The sequence below is a fragment of the Telmatherina bonti genome, assembly GCF_933228915.1.
Source record: "Telmatherina bonti genome assembly, chromosome: 2".
NCBI lineage: Eukaryota > Metazoa > Chordata > Actinopteri > Atheriniformes > Telmatherinidae > Telmatherina > Telmatherina bonti.
Window position 1 is genome coordinate 13,505,190 of NC_136620.1, and position 23,242 is coordinate 13,528,431.

At 38.2% G+C, this 23,242-nt stretch overlaps 1 protein-coding gene across 1 annotated transcript in view; it reads right to left on the bottom strand.

The window, feature by feature from the left end:
- Positions 1–10,956: 10,956 nt before the first annotated feature.
- The window catches only part of chka (choline kinase alpha), a 30,518-nt gene continuing 18,232 nt past the window's right edge, over positions 10,957–23,242 (bottom strand). Inside the window, exons 5-12 of the mRNA XM_079247943.1 lie at positions 22,631–22,764; positions 19,865–19,969; positions 18,102–18,160; positions 17,920–18,007; positions 15,064–15,172; positions 14,865–14,971; positions 14,676–14,757; positions 10,957–14,220 (exon numbers count right to left, since the gene is read on the bottom strand). Of these exons, the coding sequence (XP_079104069.1) occupies positions 14,161–14,220; positions 14,676–14,757; positions 14,865–14,971; positions 15,064–15,172; positions 17,920–18,007; positions 18,102–18,160; positions 19,865–19,969; positions 22,631–22,764 (744 nt within the window). The 3' untranslated portion in view covers positions 10,957–14,160. The remainder of the gene's footprint in view (positions 14,221–14,675; positions 14,758–14,864; positions 14,972–15,063; positions 15,173–17,919; positions 18,008–18,101; positions 18,161–19,864; positions 19,970–22,630; positions 22,765–23,242) is intronic.

Sequence of the window (23,242 nt, forward strand, 5' to 3'; positions counted from 1 at the left end):
TAAATTCACATTAAGACTCCACTGTACTTATTTTCTATTACATTAAATTGATAGCAAGTCCATTAAACTATACATAGATTTTGGTTGTCAATTAGCAGCGATTAATCATCACAAGATGCCTTTATGAACCAAACCAGATTCCTTTTAGACTGATTGTATTATTAGATGTTCTGCATTTGCTGTGTGAACAAATAGAAATGGGAAACATCTGCATCCACCACTAAGGTAGTAAAACTAACTGCAGAATCTTACTAGTTTGGTCCTACTAGTGCAGGTGAGTCCAGAGTTGGTTTTCAAGGGCTGCAGTTGTGCATGTTTCCCTGCCCCAACACACCTGACTGAACTTATATGGATCCAACAGCCTATGTCATTTTGTACAAACCCTTGTTCATTCAGCAAACAGAAGTAAGAACACAGATGTGACTCCTGCATGAAATCCTGTAATTTTAAAGGTGCTGAGCAAATTAAAGAGAAGTGTTTATGTCACAGTTTACAGGGACATATATATATATATATATATATATATATATATATATATATATATATATATATATATATATATATATATATATATGCAGGTTTTTACAAAGCAGTGGTGAGGAAATCAAACACTGATTGTATATTGGTAGAAGCTGCTGGTGTGACCTGTGTGTGATCTTCACTGTTTAAACATTTGTTCTGACTGAGGGTGGAAGAAATAGTATAACTGGGGTGATATCGCCCCCTTGTGGTTTCAATCCCAGTAGCTCATATTTTCAATATTTAAACTACATTTTAAACTTTTCAATAAGAAAACACTTTTAAAAAGAAGTGAAATATTCAGAAAACTTACATTCATATAAAGTTGGACATCACTGAAAATGGGCTTAATATGTGTATCAGTCTGACAGAGATAAACTTTTATTTATGAGGTAGCCAGAGGGTGGAGCAACTTTATCAGGGAGGGGCTATAGTGAGTAAGGAAATTATTGTTTTCCTAAACACGCACTAGCTGCTGAATAGATCCTTCCTCTGGTAATTATGTGACTGAGTTAACTAATTATTTCAACTCACAGAAGAGTCTATTTTGCAAAATAATGTGTTTCAACTGATTCCACTCTTGTACACACTGTACACTTATGACAGAGTCTGTGTTTCATTTTACTTACATCAGTTTCACATGAAATTTCAGAAGACAGCTACGTTTTTGGAGATGTTAATCAACTATAGATTGTAATTGTGATGGTTTCAGCAGAGTTGAGCGTATTTGTTCCCTTCTGATGCTTTCAGGTGGTCTACAATATTCTTTCTTTGTTTTATAAACCTGGCAGTTTTCCCTTCTCTTTATATCAGGCCTTTGACTTATTCATCCGCCTCTGTCATTGCCATAGTAGTGGTATTGATTCTTCAAAACATCTTGAGAGTCTGTTTGAGGAAGCTGTGCATGCAGACTGATCCAGGACACGTCTTACCTGGCTAGATGAATATGTGTCTGCTCATCCTGGCCTGGACCCTCTTTGATTGGATGAACCCTGGATAACTGAAACCTACTTTTGCCTAACAGGCGCCTGAAGAACTGAATATATAAGAGGGTATGCACTACAAAACAAAATGGAAAATAAGACAACACAAAGGACTCAAAGTCAACAAAAACCATAAACTAAAGAAGAGAAATTCAAGAAAAATAAAAAGTTCAGGAAACTATATTAATTTCTTCCTGCAGAGGAACAATATGAGAAGAAATGCAGAAAAACAGTATAAAAAGGTTATCCATTGTGCATATGTACTTTAAAAGTTGAAACAATTCAGTGTAATAGAATAGATTATAAAGATTATGAATATAAAACAGTAAGAAGTACAAGAGCACACTGTAAATGTGCACTGTATTATCTAAATGGAAAGCCAACAAAACAAATTACCAAAAATAAATGGACCAACAGATTATGATGACCAACATGGAGAATTAAATGTTGTCTATATTTAAAAAAAAAAAAAAAAAAAGGCAATAAATGTTGAATGTTATAAATCTAAAATACATCTCTTACCATATCATGCACATACATGTGTATTTGCACAATGTTCTGAAAAACGAATAAAGATTAAATGAGGTTAATCCAGAATGTCCCTAAACGTCTCTTCCTCCATGTAAAACCCTGTACAGTCCAGTTTGCACTTTGAGCATCGTTGCACTGGATGTTGTACAAATCCCTTTGTCTCTTGCTGCTTCTTCTTAAGTCCAGGCCTAAATGAGAAATTATCTTGAAAGGATTCATCTGGTTGGGCATGTTGTAGAAAATGAAAGTTAATGAGGGATGCCACTTTATCGAATCAACATCCATCAGATGTTTACGGAGCTGCAAACCCATTCAATTATGTTTCCTAAAGTTCAATAAAACACACAACCAATTTATTTCAGTGTGTGACAGCATTGCTTTGTCCTCATACAGATTTTTAATAATACAGTAAATACGTTTTTATTTTATACATGTCTGAATCTAATTTGTACAGAAGGGATATTTGGCAGCCACATTGGTGGAAAGGTACCCCATGCAAGTATAGTTTATATTTTAACCCATCAGAAATACCCTTTCACAAATAAATAAATAAATAAATAACTGAAGATTTTAAGGTTAATTGTAGATTACCAACCTTAATCGTGCTCTTTTGGAAATGAATTGAATGACGATTAGCTGCCACCAGGTGTCACTGTTGGCCTTCTGTTGTGAAGTTCGTGTTTTAGTTTATCTAGTGTCATATAAACATGTGAAATTAAGAACATAATCAATTTATGAGGCATAATAATATCGGCTTTTATAATGCATTCATCATATTGACTGCAACAACCAGAAAAGTCTTGATCTGCTGCTGAAGCAGTCCAGAATTTAGCTTTAACTTTGAGTATGAACTCTTTCACTGTATTTACAGGCGCTGTTGCATGTACAACGTTGTTGACAGAAAAATGCATTTAATCAGATCAAAGCTGGGATGTTGATACAGAATGTCCCACTTTTTATATCATAAGTGATGTAAACTAAAAGTGGGGTTTCCTGTGACATCCACGTACTTTGTTAAATACTTTCAACATGTTTCTGAACAAAACAGTATTCAAGAGGATTAAGATGTTTTTAAATGAGCTTTTGTTGGCTCTATTTTGTTTCGTCGATTAGTATGGAGGTCAAAACTATAGAAATTAAATGAACATGGGAAAATAACATAAACAAACGTATATTTAAATGCGTTTAATGTTACATTTAATATCTTTATCATGTATTTCTGGATTTCATCACTTATTCACAAATGCATTTAGTACAATGTCCAAGCATCACTCAGAGCACTTGAGTGTTACGTGTATTTATAGATCGGTACGACTAAAACTGCTCCCTTAGACACACACAAACACACACACACACACACACACACACACACACAAACACACACACACACACACGGTCTGTTTAGCAGTCACAGTTATTGTGTAAACAAACAACTTGCCTGGGCAAAATTTCCCAGCTGAGCATGCCCAAGTTAGTCTCTCACTGCTGTTTGTGTTAGCATTCCTCTCCACTGCATTCTTGTCATTCTGTGTCAGCTATGGGAACCAAGGTCTCTGAATGACTCTGACAAATTCACTGACACTGAATCTCAGTGTCATCCAATCAAGTTCACCTGAACTCGCACAAATACATGAAATAGTCATGAGTTCTCAACCCTTATTTACTGAACAGAAAAAGTCCAGGTACATGTGTAATCTATGTTTTGTTGTTGTTGTTATTGTTTTTCCAATTTCTCTCTTTATGAAATGCATCATAGCTCTACAGTTATGGTCAGTGAGACATGAAGTCACATTGGGTTTCTCCATGTAAGTCTTCCTGCTCCAAGCTCAAGTGGGATTCTTTTTTTTTTTTATTTTTATTTATGTCTCCTCTTATTTATTGTCTGGTCTTGGTGTCAGTCGTAGACATCAATTCATACAAACAGACTGAAAATGTCAATTCAACGACTGAATCGCGAGGTAAGTCAATGCGAGCGCCTTACTGGTTGTTCTTGCCGTTGCCAAAATAAGCAATGATTTGAAAACAGAATTGAAATTATGTTTTTTAATATGTAAACAAAACAATCGGTCAGTGAAACAATAAGTCAGTGTTCCTGTTTCATAGAAAATTATCTGATGACACTAAAAAACAAACCCATCCTAAACCTATGAGGCTCTACATGTGCCAAAATTATGTGAAAGAGCACTCTGCCATAGTTAAAGCAGTAAAATCACAACATTTAATTAAAAAAAGTATTTTTCTCCATTGTGTTGTTGCTGGTTGGTTCAGAACCAGAAGAAAGCTCTGCAGACAACATGACAGAACATCTACATTGATTTATCAGTGTCTTCAGGATTGTTCAGTATTTCATAGGATATGTATGAAAATCTGTGCATTTTTGTAATAAATCATGTAAACCATTGGTAAGAGAAGTCTGACCATTCATCCATCTATTTTCTTAACTGCTTAGTCCAAGTCAGGGTTGCGGGAAGCTGGAGCCTATTCCAGTAATCATCAGACGAGAGGCAGCAGGATACACCAGGTCACTAGAGAGACAAACAACCGTTCACGCTCACAATCACTCCTAGGGACATTTTAGAGTAACCGATTAACCTAACATGCATGTCTTTGGACAGAGGGAGGAATTCGGAGTACCCGGAGAACCCACACATACATGGTGGAGAATATGCAAACTCCACACAGAAAGGCCACAGTCCAAACCTTCCTCTCTACAGTTCATTCAGTAAAATTATGATAAAGATATTAAAAACTTTTTTTCTGCATTAGAAAGTGTAATTTGTGTTACATTGCATCATTATTATTTTCAGAACCAGAGAAACTGTGCATACGTCACGACAAAGCGCCACCATTGATTTAATATTGTCCTGATATCCGTCGTCCCGGCACTTCATGCTTTATAAACATCATGGCATTTTACAGCACATGCTGCAACAACATAAGTACTGAGACCTCGTGGTTGTTTTATGTATTTCTTGTAGATTCATTTAAATCCAGGACAGATAACATTAAGATTTTTTTATGCTTAAATGTTAATATCAAACAATCTACTTAACAACATGCCAGTGAACACAGTGGAAGTTCTAGTGGTGTTTCCTACAATGTGGAGAAAAAAAAAGCCCACTAAGCAGTGGTTATTGATCCCTGTCCCTTCCCCCCGTCGCTTGCTGCTTGCTCGCATTCCTTTCCAAACACAACCATTAACACTCACGTGCATTCACACGCCTCTTTTCTCCTCACTTTTCTCATTTATCTTTCCTTTACTTCCTTTATTTCCTCTTTCCATTAATGTTTAGGCCTTTTCTCTGCCCTACACCCCTACCCAAGTTTAGTTTAAAGAAAAGTCTTGAACTAGTATGGTCCTGATAGGAAAATCCAAACATAAATTCTTTGTTTATGTTAGAGATGATAACTCAATAAGCTCCCACAAAACAAAACGTCTCTTCTCAGAGTCTTTCCAGCAACAGGTGGTAATGAAACTGGTGGAATGTAACTACCGATGCATCTTCTTCACTGCAATGTGAAAATCCATGGAAAAGTCACAGGAATTCAGTGAAGTAAACAAGCTTTGGCCCAACAGAATGTATGTTGCTTGAATGTAACATGTAGAGTTGTTAAATCCGTCATGAGATAATACATCATGTAAAATTTGAAGATAAATTTGTTCAAATTCAAACTATTGAAAATCTTGAACGAAATTCAAAAAGCCAGGACTGAAAATCAGGAGATCTGGCTTTGATACCAGAGTTGTATCTCTCTCATTGGAATTTCTGGACATTTTTAGTGACTTTAGTCAGATTTAGTCTAAACTTTATCTGGTTATTATTAAGAAAATATGAAGATCTGATTTAATGCACATTGTTTCACAGAATCAACAGCATGTTACTAGGTCAGGCGTCCACTGAGATTTCACAAACACCAACAAAAGTAGCTGAAATTGCACATCTTCCAATAGTCAGTACATGTTGTGTTGATAAATGATTTATGATTTCCATGTTTTTTGTAGGAAGGCAGTGCATAACATGCAGGAGGTCACGTGACAAGAAAAAGTCCTAAGACATCTCAAGATTGAAGCTGTTTTCACTGATAAACTCTGAATATTGTCTACAGATTTCCTATTCACTGCATGTATGATGCAGAGTTTGAGACAGTGACATGAGTAAGCCTACATGCACTCACCTGATGGAAAGTCTCTAAAACCGACCCGCTCAATCCACATGAGCTCATTCGAGCATTAACTGTACTTTGGACCAGAACGGGCAGCATGCTCAAGGTCCAGTCCAGTTGTCACATCCTGAAGATAAAATCAAGATATTTCCAGAGCTGTTTGTTTCACTTTAGGAGAAACACCTTTGCCCTTAATGTATCACCTTCCAGCCTGGAAGTGTGCATCAAATCCAGGCTTCTAAATGTTCGGTCAGCAGTGACGCGATGAATTATTTTTTAGATGCGGCAGTATATGAAAGATTTTTATTGTGAGCTGGACATTGATTGTTTTGTTTCACAACAGGGAAAAGTACAAAGCCAAGAACTTATAAAAGCACTTAAGAGTATGGATTTCATCAGTGAGAATGTCTCACAGCAATGTTGTAACCCGTCCTTTGCCAAGTAGGGTTTATAAACACCCCTAACAGTAAAATAGCAGAGCTGTGTAATGGTTAGCAGCTCATCGTGCACTATTCTCTCTGATATCTACAGTCATAAAAATGTCAAAAAGAAATTATTATCCTCCAGTTAAAGGCAGAAAAAAGATCATCTGTCCCTGTAATAAGTTGAAATTGGCAAAAGTAATAACAAATTAAGATTTAATGGCAATCACGACATTGCGTTGGAATTGTGGTTCTGTCAGACTGAACCAGGAGAAGGTGGACACACACACTGGTAAACGTATAAAGGGTTATAATAAAGATTACCAGAGTTAATGGTCTCTAGAGACCATTAGAAAACGCCATGGTGAACAGGTAAAGCAGGGACCTCCAACTCTGGTCCTAGAGATCTACCATCCTGCTGGTTTTAGTTCTTTCTCTGATACAACACACTAGATTCAAATAAAAAGGTTCTTCAGCTTGTTTTCAGCGTTAATGAGCGGTTGATTCGGGTCGGGTTTGTTGCAGCTGGGAAACACTAAAACCTACGGGATGGTAGCTCTTGGAGCAACCGGAGGTGGAGACCCCTGTAGTTCAGCAGGAAGAGCAGTTTCCAACTGGGAAGCTGGGAGATCGATTCCAGCCTTCCCCTGACTATGTGCCGAAGTGTCCCTGGGCAAGACGCTAAAACCCCAAGTTGCCCTCCGATGTGTCTATTGGGATATGTGTATGTAAGCCACTTTGGATAAAAGCATCTTCTAAATGACTGCAGAATAGAATAAAATAAAGACTGGGATGAATAACAAAACTACACAAGGAATGAACCAGATGAATACAGGTGCAACCCGTCAGGGTGATGACAGGAACACAGGTGCAGTCCATTGTAGCATGAACAAGGGAATCCTGGGAAATGTCGTGTCAGGTGATCAGTAGGTAGGACATGAAGCAGGCATGGTAGGTTAAATAGAAATATGTTTTTTTAAAAAACAAACATGATGAACAAAAATATTTTACATGACTTGTAAACTGATATTTTGTTGAAGAATCTTTTGAATGAATCACAGCAATCTGGTGTTTTCTGTAACTCTCAGTCAGACTTCTGCACCTTTTGCCCGGTATTTTACCCCTCATCAGCAAAATGCTCTAATTCATTCAGAACATTTGGTTTCTTTGCTTTTAATTATCTTTTTTAAAAAAAAAAAAAAAAAAAAAAAAAACACAATTCAATTCAAAAGCAATGTCTTATTTCACGAAATTATGATTTCCCGAATCTTGATATTTTATGCTCTTTCCAGTCACCAGTATTTTGTGTGACGATTGGAAATTTTGTCTTTTCTTTCATAAAAGGGTATGAAAAAACGTGAGGACTACTGCACACAAGCAAAAATAAAGAATTGGCAGAATTTCATGAGCTGCGTCTGTCCTATCATTCTGCGTCAACTCCGTCTCTGCAGAGCTGCTGTTGTTGCCAATGTTCTAACATTGACCAAGGTGATATTGCATGAATGGTGCATTTGGCTGCAGACTCACTCCAGCAGGCCAAGTGTGACTCATTGCTGCCCTCAGTGCAGCATTGCTCCATCTCACTTGCTTCAAAGTCCATTCTCAAAATGAATTTTCCAAAACAAACATCTTTCCTGGCGACGTCCAGTAAGCTGCTGCATTTAAATGAGAAATTTGTCGCAGATAGATTTGCTCCAGAAAGTCGTGATATCTTGCACCCCTTTTAGTTGTAGTTTTTCCTTACAACAGTTGTATAAAAACTATATTCTGACATGGATTTACTCCAACATTCCTTAATTGCACTGCCCTGCAGGTTTTAGATGTTGCTTTGCTTTAACTAACCTGGAAAGAATAATGAATTTGTTGGCTTGTGGTTGCGATGGAGGTGTCTTCTTTTTCTGCTCCTGCTGTTGCCAAGTGCCTCATCAAAAGGAATTGCTGACTGAACAAGTGTAACGTTGTGAAAATCGATTTAATGTGAATTAAAACTAGACTGCAACATTTTTGAGCCTGAAATGTTAGTTTGTACAATGCTTCTGAGTCTCCCCAGACAATGACTATATAGTATGGAGAATGTAGACCTTCAAATTGTGCTGAACTTTTATTAAGCTGAAAGTGTCTGAGATGGTGGTCAGCAGTGCAGGAGCACCACATGGGACTGTAAGGTACAAGGGACAGAGCAGACTGTTACTTAAGGAAGCTGAGATCAATCAGTGTTTTCCCCCAAGATGTTGCACATCATCTATAAGTCTGCTGTGGAAAGTTCAGTCAGCATCTCTTGGGACAGTAGTGTCAGCACCAGATTTAAAGAAGCTGAAGAAACTGATCAAGAAGGCTGGATGTGTACTGAGGTTAACTCTGGAACCTGATTGTCTCGAAAAGAAAGCCACACAGGCTGCTGAAAACAATGGAGGATTCCTCATACCGTCTACACAACACCGTGACAACAGCATGTTCAGACAGGCTTCGTCAAGTCCATAACAAGACAGAAAAGTACCAGAGATCAGCAGCCATCCTCCTTCAGATCAACAATATCTTCTTCTGAGGATTTATTATTGTTTTTATTTAAAAAAAAAACAAAAAAAACACTAAAACACAGTAATTCCCCTCTGCGATTAAGTATTTGTTTATTCCTTTCTAAAATATGTGTATTTTTTAAATCAAATTTATTGAAAAGTAAATAACGGTCTTGTGAAAAGGACTGTGCCAACTGTTAGACTGAAACTAGAAAGATTTCTTTGCAGCTATTTGTAATTGGATACAACAAACATGGAGCACAGCAGATGGTGTGCTCCTTTCAAGCTCTCCGCTGAATGTCCAGCACTCAGCAACCTTCTGAATCTGGTGGCATGTTTTAAAAACAGGCCATGTGGGAACGTGGAGGGGGTAAATATAAAACGAACATCTGACATGGCTCACTTTCAGTTCAGTGAAAAAAATCTGGATGACTGTTTTGGAGTTCCTTTAATCAGTTTAAGGTTTTTAGCATTTTAGTTGTCTGACTCAGTGGCTCCCAACCTGGGCCGCCCCACCAAGGGGGTCCCCAAAAATTACAGGGATCTGTGAAGTGTTGACTGTTCAGAGTTAAAATTAAGGCCATTTCAAAACAGAGACAAACTGAGGTGCATCTCCTGAATATCTTACTCAAAACATAAGTACTCTGTAAAAGATGATTGAAGGCTATTTTGCGGGCCACTCCTAGCCTTTTTTACTTCAGTTTCTGTCCATGTGCTGAGTAGTTTTGTGAGGTCAGTGAGCTGGTGAATGGAGGAGTTTATTTCTCTCCTGCTAACCTTGTTCTGCATCATTTCCCTCATGAAATGTCAGATAAACCCCACGGTGCAGATTATTCATTCCTATAAAAAACAATGTAATATGTTGATTGTTACTTTAACTTGGGTTTTGTTTAAGAGCAGGAGAGAACGCATCATTTGTGGCCTAAATCTAGTTAACAAAAATAAATAAATAAATAAAGCCAACCATGATTTCCGCAGGTGGGGGAGTCCATAAGTTTTTTTAAACTGTACGAAGGGGTTCCTCAAGGTAAACAGGAGGGGAATTACTGATCTAACTTGTGTAACTTTTCATTTGTTGATATTTGCCTTCACAAATGCAACTGGACCTGCAGCTACAACACAGTTTTACAATTCCACGCTTCTACTGCTGTAAAATATCATTTTCTGATTTTGAGTTGCTAATTTATTTACAACTAATCACTGTGTGGAGCTTTTAGTAAGCCTGGTCTTACTCAACTTCACCTTAACATGGTCCATGTTAGCATGTTAGCACACAGAACAAAGTAGTCGTCCCTGAACACAACAAAATTGGTTACTGAGATTTATGGAGAAAAAATTTAATTCTAAAAAACACCACTGAAACATTATGTGACAATCCATCTAGTATATTCTTAAACCTTAACCTTTAATAGTTTCAAAATTAATTAAACATTAGGAATCATCCAAGGAAAAATCTATAAAGAAGTTCAATACATTTCTTGGTTATACATAAGTGGGCTTTCACTGACATTTTTAGTGTTTGCTGGTTAGTCTTATACAGGACACTTTAAAAACTATTGTCCTAATTTTGAGGAACCTGAATAGTTGCAGGTGTACTATAAACACCTAACTCGTGCTTGTTTTCATGAAGACTTTGATGTAATCCAATTTAAGTAAAAATAGTAAACAACAGCATCCATAACAGTTTCAGAAATATAAGTTTGTCTCAGCCTAAAGCCCCATTAGTCACCTTGGTTCATTTATGTCATGTGAAATTACATGTCCAAACAAACCAGACGCTCACAGATCGTTGCTTTTTTAAACTTTATTTGTGCAAAGCAGTAAATTTATAGCCAAGGTCATTTATGTGCTACAGCAGTTCAGCCAAAACCTTTTTAGATCACAGAGTACATATGCATTCATTCTGGCTGCATAGATAGCACAGGTGACTGCTGTAAATAACATCATAGAGTAGTTGTGGTTGCTCATCCCAGAACAGAGCATTACCTCAGTGTATATTAATGTATGCAATAGCAATAACAAAGAAAAGATCCACCTCTTTGATTACTTATAATGGATTTTTGTCAGTGAATATAAGAATTAATGAAATACAAGTGGGGTGTATGTTTGTTCACTATTGGAAAATAATTACAGTTCTATAGGGGAACCAATCAGAACCATGTGTTTTAAGCTTATTGGTCCAAAGGGTGTGTGATCCTGCAAGTGAAGTGATTAGTATGGGGCTTAGTTTGGTAAGTCAAGAGGTGAACTATTTTTTGTTTTACAACAAAAGTAAACAGTTAATGGTCAGGGAACGTAAAAACAAAATTAAAAAGAAAGAAACCTCACCAAAAGAAAGAAATGGGTTCGACAGAAGATATCATCACTGGATGGGATTCTTTAAAAAAAGACACACATTGTAAAGATATTCACTTTACATATTAATATCTGTACAGTACAACCCACTGCATATTCTGCTGGTGGATCTCAAGTCCAGTAACAAAATTAAAAAAAAAATCTAAACATTAAACACATTCAAAAGTAAATATAAATAGGTTACATTAGCAAGTGAAGTAAAACTAACATTTCAACATCTTAATAGTCACAGTTTAGCAACATTATTTTCATTTAGATTTTTTTCCATCCTCAAAAGTGCCCCTGTGGACATTCAAATGCCTCTGATTGGTTCCAGTATCAGATTAGGTGTGTAGTGCCCAGTTCAGTTTTCTAATAATGTAGAAATAAATGCAAATGATACTAATCCCATGGATTCATAAACAGGAAATATATTTAGACATAAAAACATATCACCATGGCTTCACAGGAATGAATTTAGACGCATTTCAGCCTTTGTGGAGGTTGCACAGCTTTCATTTGTAGCAGCACAGTGTCATGGTTCTGTATTTTCATTACTTTGTGGCAAACAAAATACAGTGTTTTGAATGTTGGCAGATGTTAAGCAATATTATGACTACTGTGATCTTTTGAGATGACTTGCTAAATGCCCTCATTCTAAAAGCAATAGTTAATTCTTAACTTAGTAAATTACTAATTTATTGACACATTCAGTTAAAAAGTGATCTTTAGTTAGTAATAACCAAAAATCACTGTCTAAGTGGTAAATAACAAAGTGACCCTATACTAAACAATAATTTTTGGGCAGTTTTCTACTTTATAAGTTCAATTGGGGTTTAGGCTAACAACAGCAACTGTTAGCATGTTGCAAGTAATACAGAATAATACTCACAAAATGAGGCACCGGGGTAAAACATATGTTTAAAAAAAGGTTTAAAGCTTGAGAGTTGTTCTCACGAGATAAAAACTGCTCATGCTTGTGTGTAATGACTCATAAAAAGAATTGTTTCCCAAATGGAAATGTAAAATTAGTGCTAGAAATCTGCGCGATGCTGATTAGCTTCTGTTACTCTTAACCTGCAATATGATTAGCTTTAGCTGCAGTCTTAACATGGTTCAATTATAGGTTCAATTATAAATTTGTAAATGTATCACTGGTCTTAGGCCCAGATTGACTTTGTAGTTTAGCATTCGGTAAAGCTAGCTATACAACTAGCCTCGAAAGGTTATGTCGCAAATGTTAGTTTGGTCTTTACTTCAAATTAAAAGCTTTTCTAAAAAAAAAAAAAAAAAATATTTTGCAGTGGGTATCTCCTGAAATTACACAGCTAGGGCTCTAGGGCACCTCTTCCTCCATTGCAGTGCTTAATTTTTTTGTTAAATGTGCCAAGAGTCAGAATTGTACCATACATAAGTGCACAGCAGTCATAATATTAGCTCACATTTGAGAACACATATTTCTCCTAATGAACTTTCACATTTAACTTCATAGCAGGCTAACTGCACAGCAGTTCATTTGTGACTTACTAAGTAGTAATTCACGTAATATTCGGCTGTGCTGGATGATGTGATAACTGAATGATTATTCTTGATTATGGATGGAATGATGAGGCAACTTGGTAGCAGGCACCAAATCACCAGTGACCCCAAATCCATCACCACTGTTGCGTGTACTGTGAAGATCCTCTCTATCAAATGATTTATAAGATTGCAATACAAAACTTAGCAGCCGTGTCCACCCGACAACACAATCCTACTCTGTAAAATTACACAAATGTGAAGATGAATCTACTTGTCACAGTGATCAGAAACAATAATTTAAAACCTTCTGCACCTCCACTCTTTGTTGGAGGACTACTAGTAAGAACATCACAAACAATCGGGCATAAGATGCCTGAACTTTGATGACTTGGTTTTGATTTGGTGGAGCCACACAGGAAAACAGTCACCTCCTTAACAATACAACATAACTGTATCAACCCTGGCCTAAGAATAATGTCAAACAATCTATTTAAAAAAAGGGAAATCAAACAAACAGCAAGTATACAGAAAATCAGACCAACAGATTAAATCATGATTCCCCCAGCCTATTCAGCCCACCAGTACCAGATAGGGCCAGGCTACGAGCACACTGAAATCTACATATAGTAATCTATATATAATGTAATAATACATTGTTAGCAACTGGCTGCCTCAGTGAGCAAAACTACCCAAAGATTTTGGTTCTTTCCCATAGAGCATTTCCATTAGGGAATGATCTATACATACACATTGATGCAATGTTAACTTTTTCGATCTAGCTGTAACTGCAATCCACCGTTCTCCGACTCAAAACCAACATGCTAGCAATACGGTCGTGAACAGGACAGAAGCAGAGCACTTCTGACTGATAATGAAAGTTAGTAAAATTTGATGTTTTCTCGTTCTCTTTTTTTTTTATTTTCTTTTTTTTCTTGGACTTCAGGTAGTAGCGCACTGTAAACTTTGAGCTACGATGGATTGTGGTGCACACTTCAAGCACCAAGCCATGAGATTAAGCTTCGGCTTTGGTCAACACAACACCAACAGTAGGCTGCAAATCCCTTCATGTCAGGGAGTGTAAGTAAAGCGTAGATCGTGGAATCTATATATCAGCCTATATGTCTGCTTCCTGGCATTTTAGCTGTCAAATCATCCGCCCATCTTGCTCCATTAAGGGGCCCAGATCTTTTTCTGCTGGAAGTAGGCATCAAACCTGGCCTGGGCGTACTCCTACAAAACAAAAAGGCAAGATCATGAGCACTGACACATTAGTACAATTAATACTAATACAAGTCATTTAAATCCTGTAACCCATAGAAAATGTGAATTTCTGTAATAGCTAGTCATAAAAAGGAAGGGCAGCTATTTTTTAGCCAGTTTATCAACGATAACTTATGATACTGAAGTAATGTGTGAGCAGCTTATTTTCCTGCCAGTACCAATGTGTCTTAGCCAAGCTAAAATATCTCATTGAATGTTTTAAATTAAAATGGTTTTGTGACTATATCAGTGTCAATATTATATCAGTGTAGGTATTTGAAACTGTCCTTGCTCAGGTCATGACACCCTTTCAGACAATCTAGTCTTGTCTCAACACCAGATATTGACCCTGTATCCTTCAGAAGGTAAACACACAAACGTGACAGGCATAATGATTAAAAGAAAAAAGTAAATAAAAAGCTTACCAGGTATCCAAACTCGATGGTGGACAGTCGGGCCTGGATGATGGACCATAAGCCCCAAAAGAAGTGAGATGCAAGAGAGAACCTGCACTCAGACAAACAAAAAGACTGCTTGTATTTTTTGAAGAAGTGGGGAAAGAGACTGCCAATTGTAAACTTTTCACTGAGTCAGGTTGTGTCAGGTTGACTCACCTGTTGACCTCCACATACATGTCCTCTTTCAGCCTCATTTGGTCCTCTGCGCTCAGGTTGTCAAACCCTTGGTTGGACTCGCGCAGGTAGCTCTCAATGAAGTGGAGCTAAGAACAAACATCTCACAGCAGTTAGTAATCCAACCCGAGGCATAAACAAATAAATAAACATCGGCACATTGACAGCAATCAACACACACCTGCTGGGCTTTTGAAGGGTAGTTCTGGGTACTGACTTTGAAGAAAGGAAACTCCTCACAGTTGTAGTCGTACATCCATTCACAGAAATGGTTGCCGATGTCGAATCCCCTGTATCATCAACAGCAGAGCATAACTTTAACAAACATAACCTCATATCTGCTTATACACACGAAAATACAATGCCATAATATATTTGTTTATTTAGTTTTTTCCAATATTGTCTTTCCAATATATTTAATTTAGTATTTAATCTTGTTATCTACTGTATTAGTAGGAAGAATTTGGCTCATGCTTCAATCAAACTGAGTGTTTGTGTGTGGTAGTTAAAAGGATTTAAGTTTCTTAGAGACAAAGCCAAACTTCCTCATGGTTTGTTTAATGTGTGTGTGTGTGTGTGTGTGTTTTGTTCTTTATCGGTGACTCTCACTCGCTGCCTCTGCTTCCGGTCCCCGAAGGTTTGTTTTGTATTCTGTGTCCTGCGCTTTAAACATGCATAAATATGTCTGATCTTGATTTGATCTCATACCACATGATGTCCTGCATATGAGGAAAATGACTAATGGCACGAGGCTTTGGCTGATTTGTGACAAGTTATGTAACAACATGTGCCACATATGCAGATTACCTAAAACAAGATTTAAATTAAATGATTTGTAAGTATTAGAATAACGGCTTAAATTGCATTTCAGATAAACTATGATTTATTTAATTCTCCAGTGCAGTCGGAGTGCTTTATCTCAGTACAAACACAGTAGGCTGTGTCTACTGCATGAGGTCATGTCCTAATGTAGTACTTGGAAGCTGCTTCCCATACTGTTATCAGGGGATTGGGACTGTTTTCAACATAACCCCCTCCCCTTTTCGCTCTGCTCTGTGGGAGGCTACAATCTGGGCTCGCCCCCCTGCCTATTTCCTGTTGTAGCCAATGAAGAAAGAAAAATGCTTCAACACCCACAGTATATGCCGGGAAATGAGCAGAAGGGGATGTGTCCTTCCTGTACACACACACACACAATCACTTGTTTCATATGTGTATATGGTCATTTCTAGGTCACACGTTTGCTGTGGAACATCTGTAGAGACTTAAAGGAGCCACGCTGGGGATTCCTGGCCATCTAAAATTAATTAAGAATTGATGTTAAAAAGAAGTTCTCCTTTATATTACAGCTTTTGTCTATCTTTGTATCTCTGTGTGTAAAATGCAGTGGAAATCAGCCGCACCATCATCTCCATAAGTCACGCTGACAGGTCTTTCAATCCCCTCACCCGCCTGCTAGATTGTGGTTACATAACAGTAGGCTGAATTATGACAGTCAGAGTCAGCAAATACTGAAGAAACAAATCAGCCTGACTATTCTTTGTTTTTCCCCTAGTTTCCAACGCCTTTGGTATCGGTTTGTGTCAGAATCTGGGTTACTCGATCGATCGCTCTTGCAGATTAACCCCCCTATCTAGTTTGAGGTAACTGAAGTTTAGATGGAAGAGAATTAGTAATGGGTGAGTAACGGTCATGCAACAGCAGCAGCACACACTAAGAAACACGGGTTTAGGAAGGGTCTCAAAAATGAACAAGATACAAAAACTGTACATGTTTGTACCTTTTTTTTGTACATTTTACCTTCCTTTTTCATGATTCTTATAGTTAAGATATGAGCATCTCCTGAGTTGGAGTCTGCATGTACGGGACCCAACTATCCAGGTTATGCTCTTTGCTCTTATAGTTATGGGTAGTCTAGCCAACCATTACTTATGTAGCAATGAGGATGTTACCTGATGCACTGAGAAGTACCTTGATCTATTTCTCGAATATATTAATGCATAAATATATGCCAATATTGCCGTCTCTAACTTATTTCTCCTTTTTTCCGCAGGTCTTCCTGAATAACTTTAGTTGTACATGTTGATCTGTCTTTCCTTTCGTCTCCACTTGTGTTTAAATAGAGCCACTTTTTTATAATTATGTATAAATATTATTGTTATTTTAACACTTTGTCATATTTCCTCTTCTTTAGAGTCTCACTTTTTATTTAGACAATTCTAAAAATGGGACATGGAAAAGAAATATTTAACTTTCTATTCAGCATCACCAGACACATAAACCTACTATGTACTTAAATTAAAAAAAAAACAACCAGTTTTGCTGTTGTGGCACAATCATCTGAAGTGTTCTATGACAAAAAACAAAAGAGAACACCTGTTTTCATTTAGATTCAGAAGACTGAAAGGGGCCGAGACTTTAGGCTCTAAAAGGACTGCTAGACTAAATTTAAACTTTGAAGACATCAAATTTCTGTGAGGGAAGCTTTGTGTGTTTTTGTGTGGAAAAGCTGGATCAAAAAGGCCAAAGTCAGTTGTGGTTGTGATCAGAAAAAAAAAAAGCAGAACGGTATTTCTGACAACCTGCTGACAGTGACAACTTGCTGATTCTCTTAAAAACTAAAACGAACAAAAAAATGGAGCACAAGACCTAAATGACCAAAATTGAGTTTCCTTCCATTTTCTTTAGGTTTCATTTCCTTTTGTCAGAAAAAGGTCAGTTCAGGGAATTGTAAAGATCACTTTATGCATTACCCAAAATATTCCCCTCCCCTGCTGCTTGCTTATGTTTTTGACTTTCTGCTTCCAACAGAAATGATTTTGTTTTAATGTACCTGATAAGCTAAATGAGGATGTGAAGGAAAGTATACTTAAATAAATAAGTAGATAAATAAATGGACAGTTTTTCTGTTGCTGAAGATGCATATCCTTAAGAATAGATCTAACATCTGGGTGTTTAAATTTTTAGCAAAAGTTTCTTACACAAGTGCACAAAGCACATTTCGGAACTGCTTTTACTAGTGAACGAGTAAAAGTACCTGTAGTTGTAGCTGCTGTATTCAAAGTCAATAAGCATCAGCTTCTGTTTGTCTGAGCTCTGGTGGCCTTTCAGCAACAGGATGTTCCCTGAAAGCAGCACAAAGACGAAAGTTAGGTCCTCAATAAAAAGACAAAAGCAATAAAACAAAGATCAGAGAGCGCTTGTGTTGGTATGTGGTACCTTCTTGACAGTCGTTGTGGCAGAACACCACAGGAGAATGGGTGGACTCCAGCAGCGACCTGAGCAAACACAAGAAAAGGAAAAACATCTAGGTCCTGTTACCTGGCACTTTAAAGAGGTCTGCTATTCTGCAGTGTTGCGTGGCTTTTTGTGTATGTGGAGGGCTTGCAGAGCTATAAAAGCGAAGGTCAACAGACGACCTACAGACGACCATGCTCCTCAGCTGTCTTTAACATGCAGCTTTTCTTCCTGGATTTTATGACAGAACAGGGAAATAACTGATGTAACGTCTGTTTTGTGGCTTGTATGGCAGTGGTGCCACGCCATTGTTTTGGACCAGTTTTTTGACCAATCAGAGTCGCCTGGACCTTTCAGGAAGAGGGCTTAAAGCAGGGGTCTCCAACTCCCATCCTCATGAGCTCCTATCCTGCAGGTTTTAGTGTTTCCCCGCTGCAATGCACTTGACCCAAATCAATGGCTCATTAACAGGTAGAAGATGGCAAGTTGTTGGAAAACCTTTTCATTTGAATCAAGTGTGTTGTAGCAGAGAAACACTAAAACCTGCAGGATGGTAGCTGTCGAGGACCACAGTTGGAAACTTCAAGCTCAAAGAAACAGGAGCTGCAAAAACGGCATTTCGAAAGGCAGCGGCAACACTGCAAAGTACCTGAAGAACATTAAATCAAAGCTTACAGACTTCATCCTAGCGGACCCCTTCATAAGATCACTTTAAAATTCCCAGTGTTACGAACTCCCGAATCCAAACCTTCACTAAGATCTGTTTATTTTCATTCTTGTCATTAAAACATGATATTTACTGTTTGATGTATGCTTTGTGAAAACCATAGACTGTATATAAAGAGATGCAGCTGTGATGTCACCATGATGTCAATCATGGTGGATGATTGACATCGCGCGAACTCCGAGCTTTCTGTAGCTAAAAGCTAACCGAGCTAACCCCAAGATAACAGGAGCTAACCAGCTAACAGAGGTAAGCGGGCTAAAGCTAAGTCACGTTGTTAACCGGCTAAAAACCGCAGTTGTTCTACTTTATTCTGACTTGAAGGTTGAGATTGGTGCCTGTCAATCAAAAGGACACGCCCCTAAATATGCAGAACTTTCAGATTTAATTACTTTTAAACGAGCAAGTTAGAAAAAAAATCACTCCCCCCACAGTTGTCATGAAGGTAAACCTGACCTATTATACCTAAAATTAATTTTTGTACCAGGCTGTAAACATGTTTATTTCTGCTGTGAAGTTGGCCTTTTTAACATGGGAGTCTATGGGGATTTGCTCTGTTTTGCAGCCCCTAGTGGATGAAGGGGGAACTGCAGTTTTATGCATTTCCGCATTGGTTTCACTTTGAACCCCCGGAGGTTGATGCTTGGTGAAAACACATTAAAACCAGTGTGTTTAATTTACAGCTTACACAGTGGCTCTAAAGAAGACAAACATCAAACCTCTCAGCGTCATTCTCTTCAATCAATCATTCACAGGTTATGAGCTGAATAATAGCATAGCTTGTGTCTAACTCAGATTCTGGGCTAATTTAACACCATTATGCAACGTGGAAATATCTCTGCTCTGCGAAGGTCTGCTTGTTTTCCTGGAAAGGACCCAGAAAGCAGCATTCCAGTATGATGTGTCACCATCACAGAATTTATATATTCTACACCTCCTGTTACATAACGCCACGTGACGAAGCAGCCCATGCATGTGCCGTGTGTGTGTGTTCTGAAATGGTGCGTGCACAGGAACATACTTCAGCATTTCCATCTCCTGTGGCAGGTTGTAGGCGAGCAGGCGGTTGAAGCGGCGCAGGTGGGACTCTCTGGTGAAGTTCAGCCTCATGACTTGGCTCAGATACCTGGTGAGGGAGTGACATGCACAATTAAATCCCCTTTTTATCCCATGAACCATATGAAAGTGATTAACTTCAAACAACCAGGTTGCAGACATACTTACAGTTGAATTAAGCTGTTTCTGTTATTTAGTTGCTCCCAGAATTAAATCTAATTCTGCCTTTAGTTTCTTTGGTCACCCAGGTCCATTAGACCTGTTTACGTTTAAGACTCAACTAAACCAGTATGTTCCTGTTTTCACAAGCCTACATTTATTCACTTGCAAAGCTTGTCTCTGCTAATTTCATTCATTCATTCATTCATTATCCTAACCGCTTAGTCCAATGAAGGGTCGCAGGGAAGCTGGAGCCTATCCCAGCGGTGATAAAAAGCCATGTTAGGGCCATTTAGTTAATAGTGTTGATAAAATATTCAGTTTAATTATGAGAAAGTTTTGGGCTTTAACAAGATTAATTGAAGACAATCAAAGCTGCTCTGAGCTCCAGCTTTTGATTGGTTCTGGTTTAACAAATCATGCATGAAGCTTAAGTTTCTCTTTTCTGTTAATTCTTACTGTGGAGCCCAGAGAGCACACTAGTCTTTGACCATGTTTAAGTGTATTTACTCATAAGGAGTACCTTTATTATTTTTGTATATCCTTTTTTACTCTTTCCTGTAATGCTGAAAAGATTTAGTAAAGAACATAGAAATAAGCCATGGACTTTCAGTGGTTTTTGGAAGCATGTGTCAACTATATGCTTGGTGTCTACAGCTAGATGAGGGCCTTTATAGTCAGTACCACTTACACCATGGACGGCTCGCAAGTCCATCACAGGGTGCTTATTTCTGCAAATGTTAAGAGTTTCTCTGCTGCAACACACCTGATCCAAATCTATAGTTAAATAGCAAGTCACAAGTCACAAGCTAATTAGATTTGATGTGTGCCAGGTGTGTTGCAGCAGAGAAACTCTTAATATTTGAAGGACTGCGGCGCTGGAGGACCGGAGTTCCCTACACCTGTCCGAATAGATATCACATGTTACTAAATAGTAAATACACCCCAGGAAAAGGACCAGCTCAATGCCTCATATTCAAAAACTTGGACGTTTCTTACCATTTTTTCATTAGCCGGGCTTTAAAGGGTTAAAATAGCAGGCTTATGAAATATTTTAAGATCAAATCTGTGTTACAACATCATAATAGGGAATTTTCTTTCATAAACTTGTCATGTCTAAGGCTACGTTCAGACTGCAGGGCTTGTTGCTCATATCGGATGTTTTTGAGAAATCCGAATTTTTTGAAAGTCCGTTCACATTTCCGATCAAATGCGACATGTATGTGATCTCCTGTATGGACCTCATGCGCGACAGAAGCGTCCCGCATGCGTAGAAGACACGGCGATGTGCAGTGAGCGTGCGTGTGACGTCTCGTCAGAAGTAAATATGAATGGCAGCAGAGCATTTGTTATTTTAAAAGTTTTGTCCAACTGTAAAAGTTAAATAAAAGTTAGAAGTTTTGTCCAACTGGAGCCACAACGTTGTGAATGGGTTCGTTTTAAGGAGACGTTTACGGAAGAGGAAAGTAAAAGTTTTGGTCAAGGCCTTTTGTGGAGCTGTGGCAGCAACAACTGTAGAGAGAAACGTTTTGGTACGGAGTCACAGTCAGGATTGCTGGGAGAGTGATGTGAGCGTATTTACCGATAAAGAGTTCATAAACAACAAACGCAGAATAATGATGTTTGTCGCGTGTCAGTCGGATTAATGTGACCTGACCGTTCAGACTGAAGTCGCATCGTAAAAGATCAGGTACATATCGGATTTAGGACCACATATCCAAGCGGCCTGGGTCGCATTTGAAAATTTTAGATCTGTGTCGTTCAGACTGTTAAGAAAAAATCGGTTACAGGTCGCACAGGGGCAAAAACATCGGATTTAAGTCACTTCAGCCTGTAGTGTGAACGTAGCCTAAGTGTACTCTGCTTCGGCAGCCAGGTGGGCGGCAGGGTGCGTTCAAGGGATCCCAGCTCTGTTGGATATTCAGAAATGATCACTAAATCTGACGCAATCAGACCTGATGTCTCACACAGCTGTTTCAGCCTTTTAAACTGGGAAAATCAAACTTGTGGAAGTTTTCAGGTTTCTCTGTCTGAATTCCTCTACGTGTCACCGTACGATGCACAGTAATCCTTTCTGCTGCAGCTTTCTCCCATCACAGCTGTTTCACGATGAATGAATATCATTTTTCACAACGATTTGACCGTTTCTTTTTCCACATCTCGTTAGCTTTGCAGAGCCTAAGCTTGCTGTTTCTCTAATGACGTATTTGAATTGTCTGAGCTCTGCTTTACAGCGTGGAAGTTTACATATCAAGACACACAACGGGTCAAATTCCCAGCTGATAAAGAGGATTTTGCTATCTTTGCAAATAGTCAATAGATTGCAACAACGGACTTTATCACTACACGCTGACAAATATTGTGCAACGTCAACCTCGCAACCAGCCAAAAAAGTTACTTGAGAGCCCTTCAAACGGAAGCGCATCCTGATAAGCCAACGACCGACATCTTTGTCAGCGGCTTATCGGTGGTGTCACACGCTACCCTGTGAGTGGAAAACTTAGGTTTCAGACAGGAAGCTTTCCAGATGCTCTGTTGGCAGGATGGTGATGTAAAGAAACAAGTGACTCACTTGTCCATGGTTCCAAACAGCCACTTCGGCTCCTTGTTGAAGGGCATCCTCATCCCATGAAACTTGGCCATCTTCTCCGCAACCTCAGCTGAGATGCTGGAATCACTCAACTCACAGGTGTCCAGTTTACGGCTCTGTCACAAAGATAACAGGTTTGGTTATCAATGGCCATGATTTATATAAGCTGTTTGTCTAAATCAGCAGCTAGAGACACCTCATAAACATAAGCTGCTGGGATTGTAATATCTTGTGTGCTGTGTTCCAGTTAGGATAAGTTTATTTACTTGTCACTACAACATTGTCTGGAGATTTTCACATTGTTTTGTACTTTTACTATCTCACAGTCGATGCTGGAACAAGGTAAAGAACGGCTGCCTCTTTAGTCACAGTTTAATGGCTTCGTTAAGGTCGGCTTTATTTCATATGAAAAAACAGCAGCGAGCAGATGTTTTAGGGTATGATATACGCCAGCACATATAGATCAACGATCGAAACCACAAACAAGCACGCATATTCACATGTATCATTCATTTACTAATGAAAGGATCCCAAACTACTATTGATAATCTCAATCTGTTCTACTCACATTTATTTCACATAAACGTTTCGCAG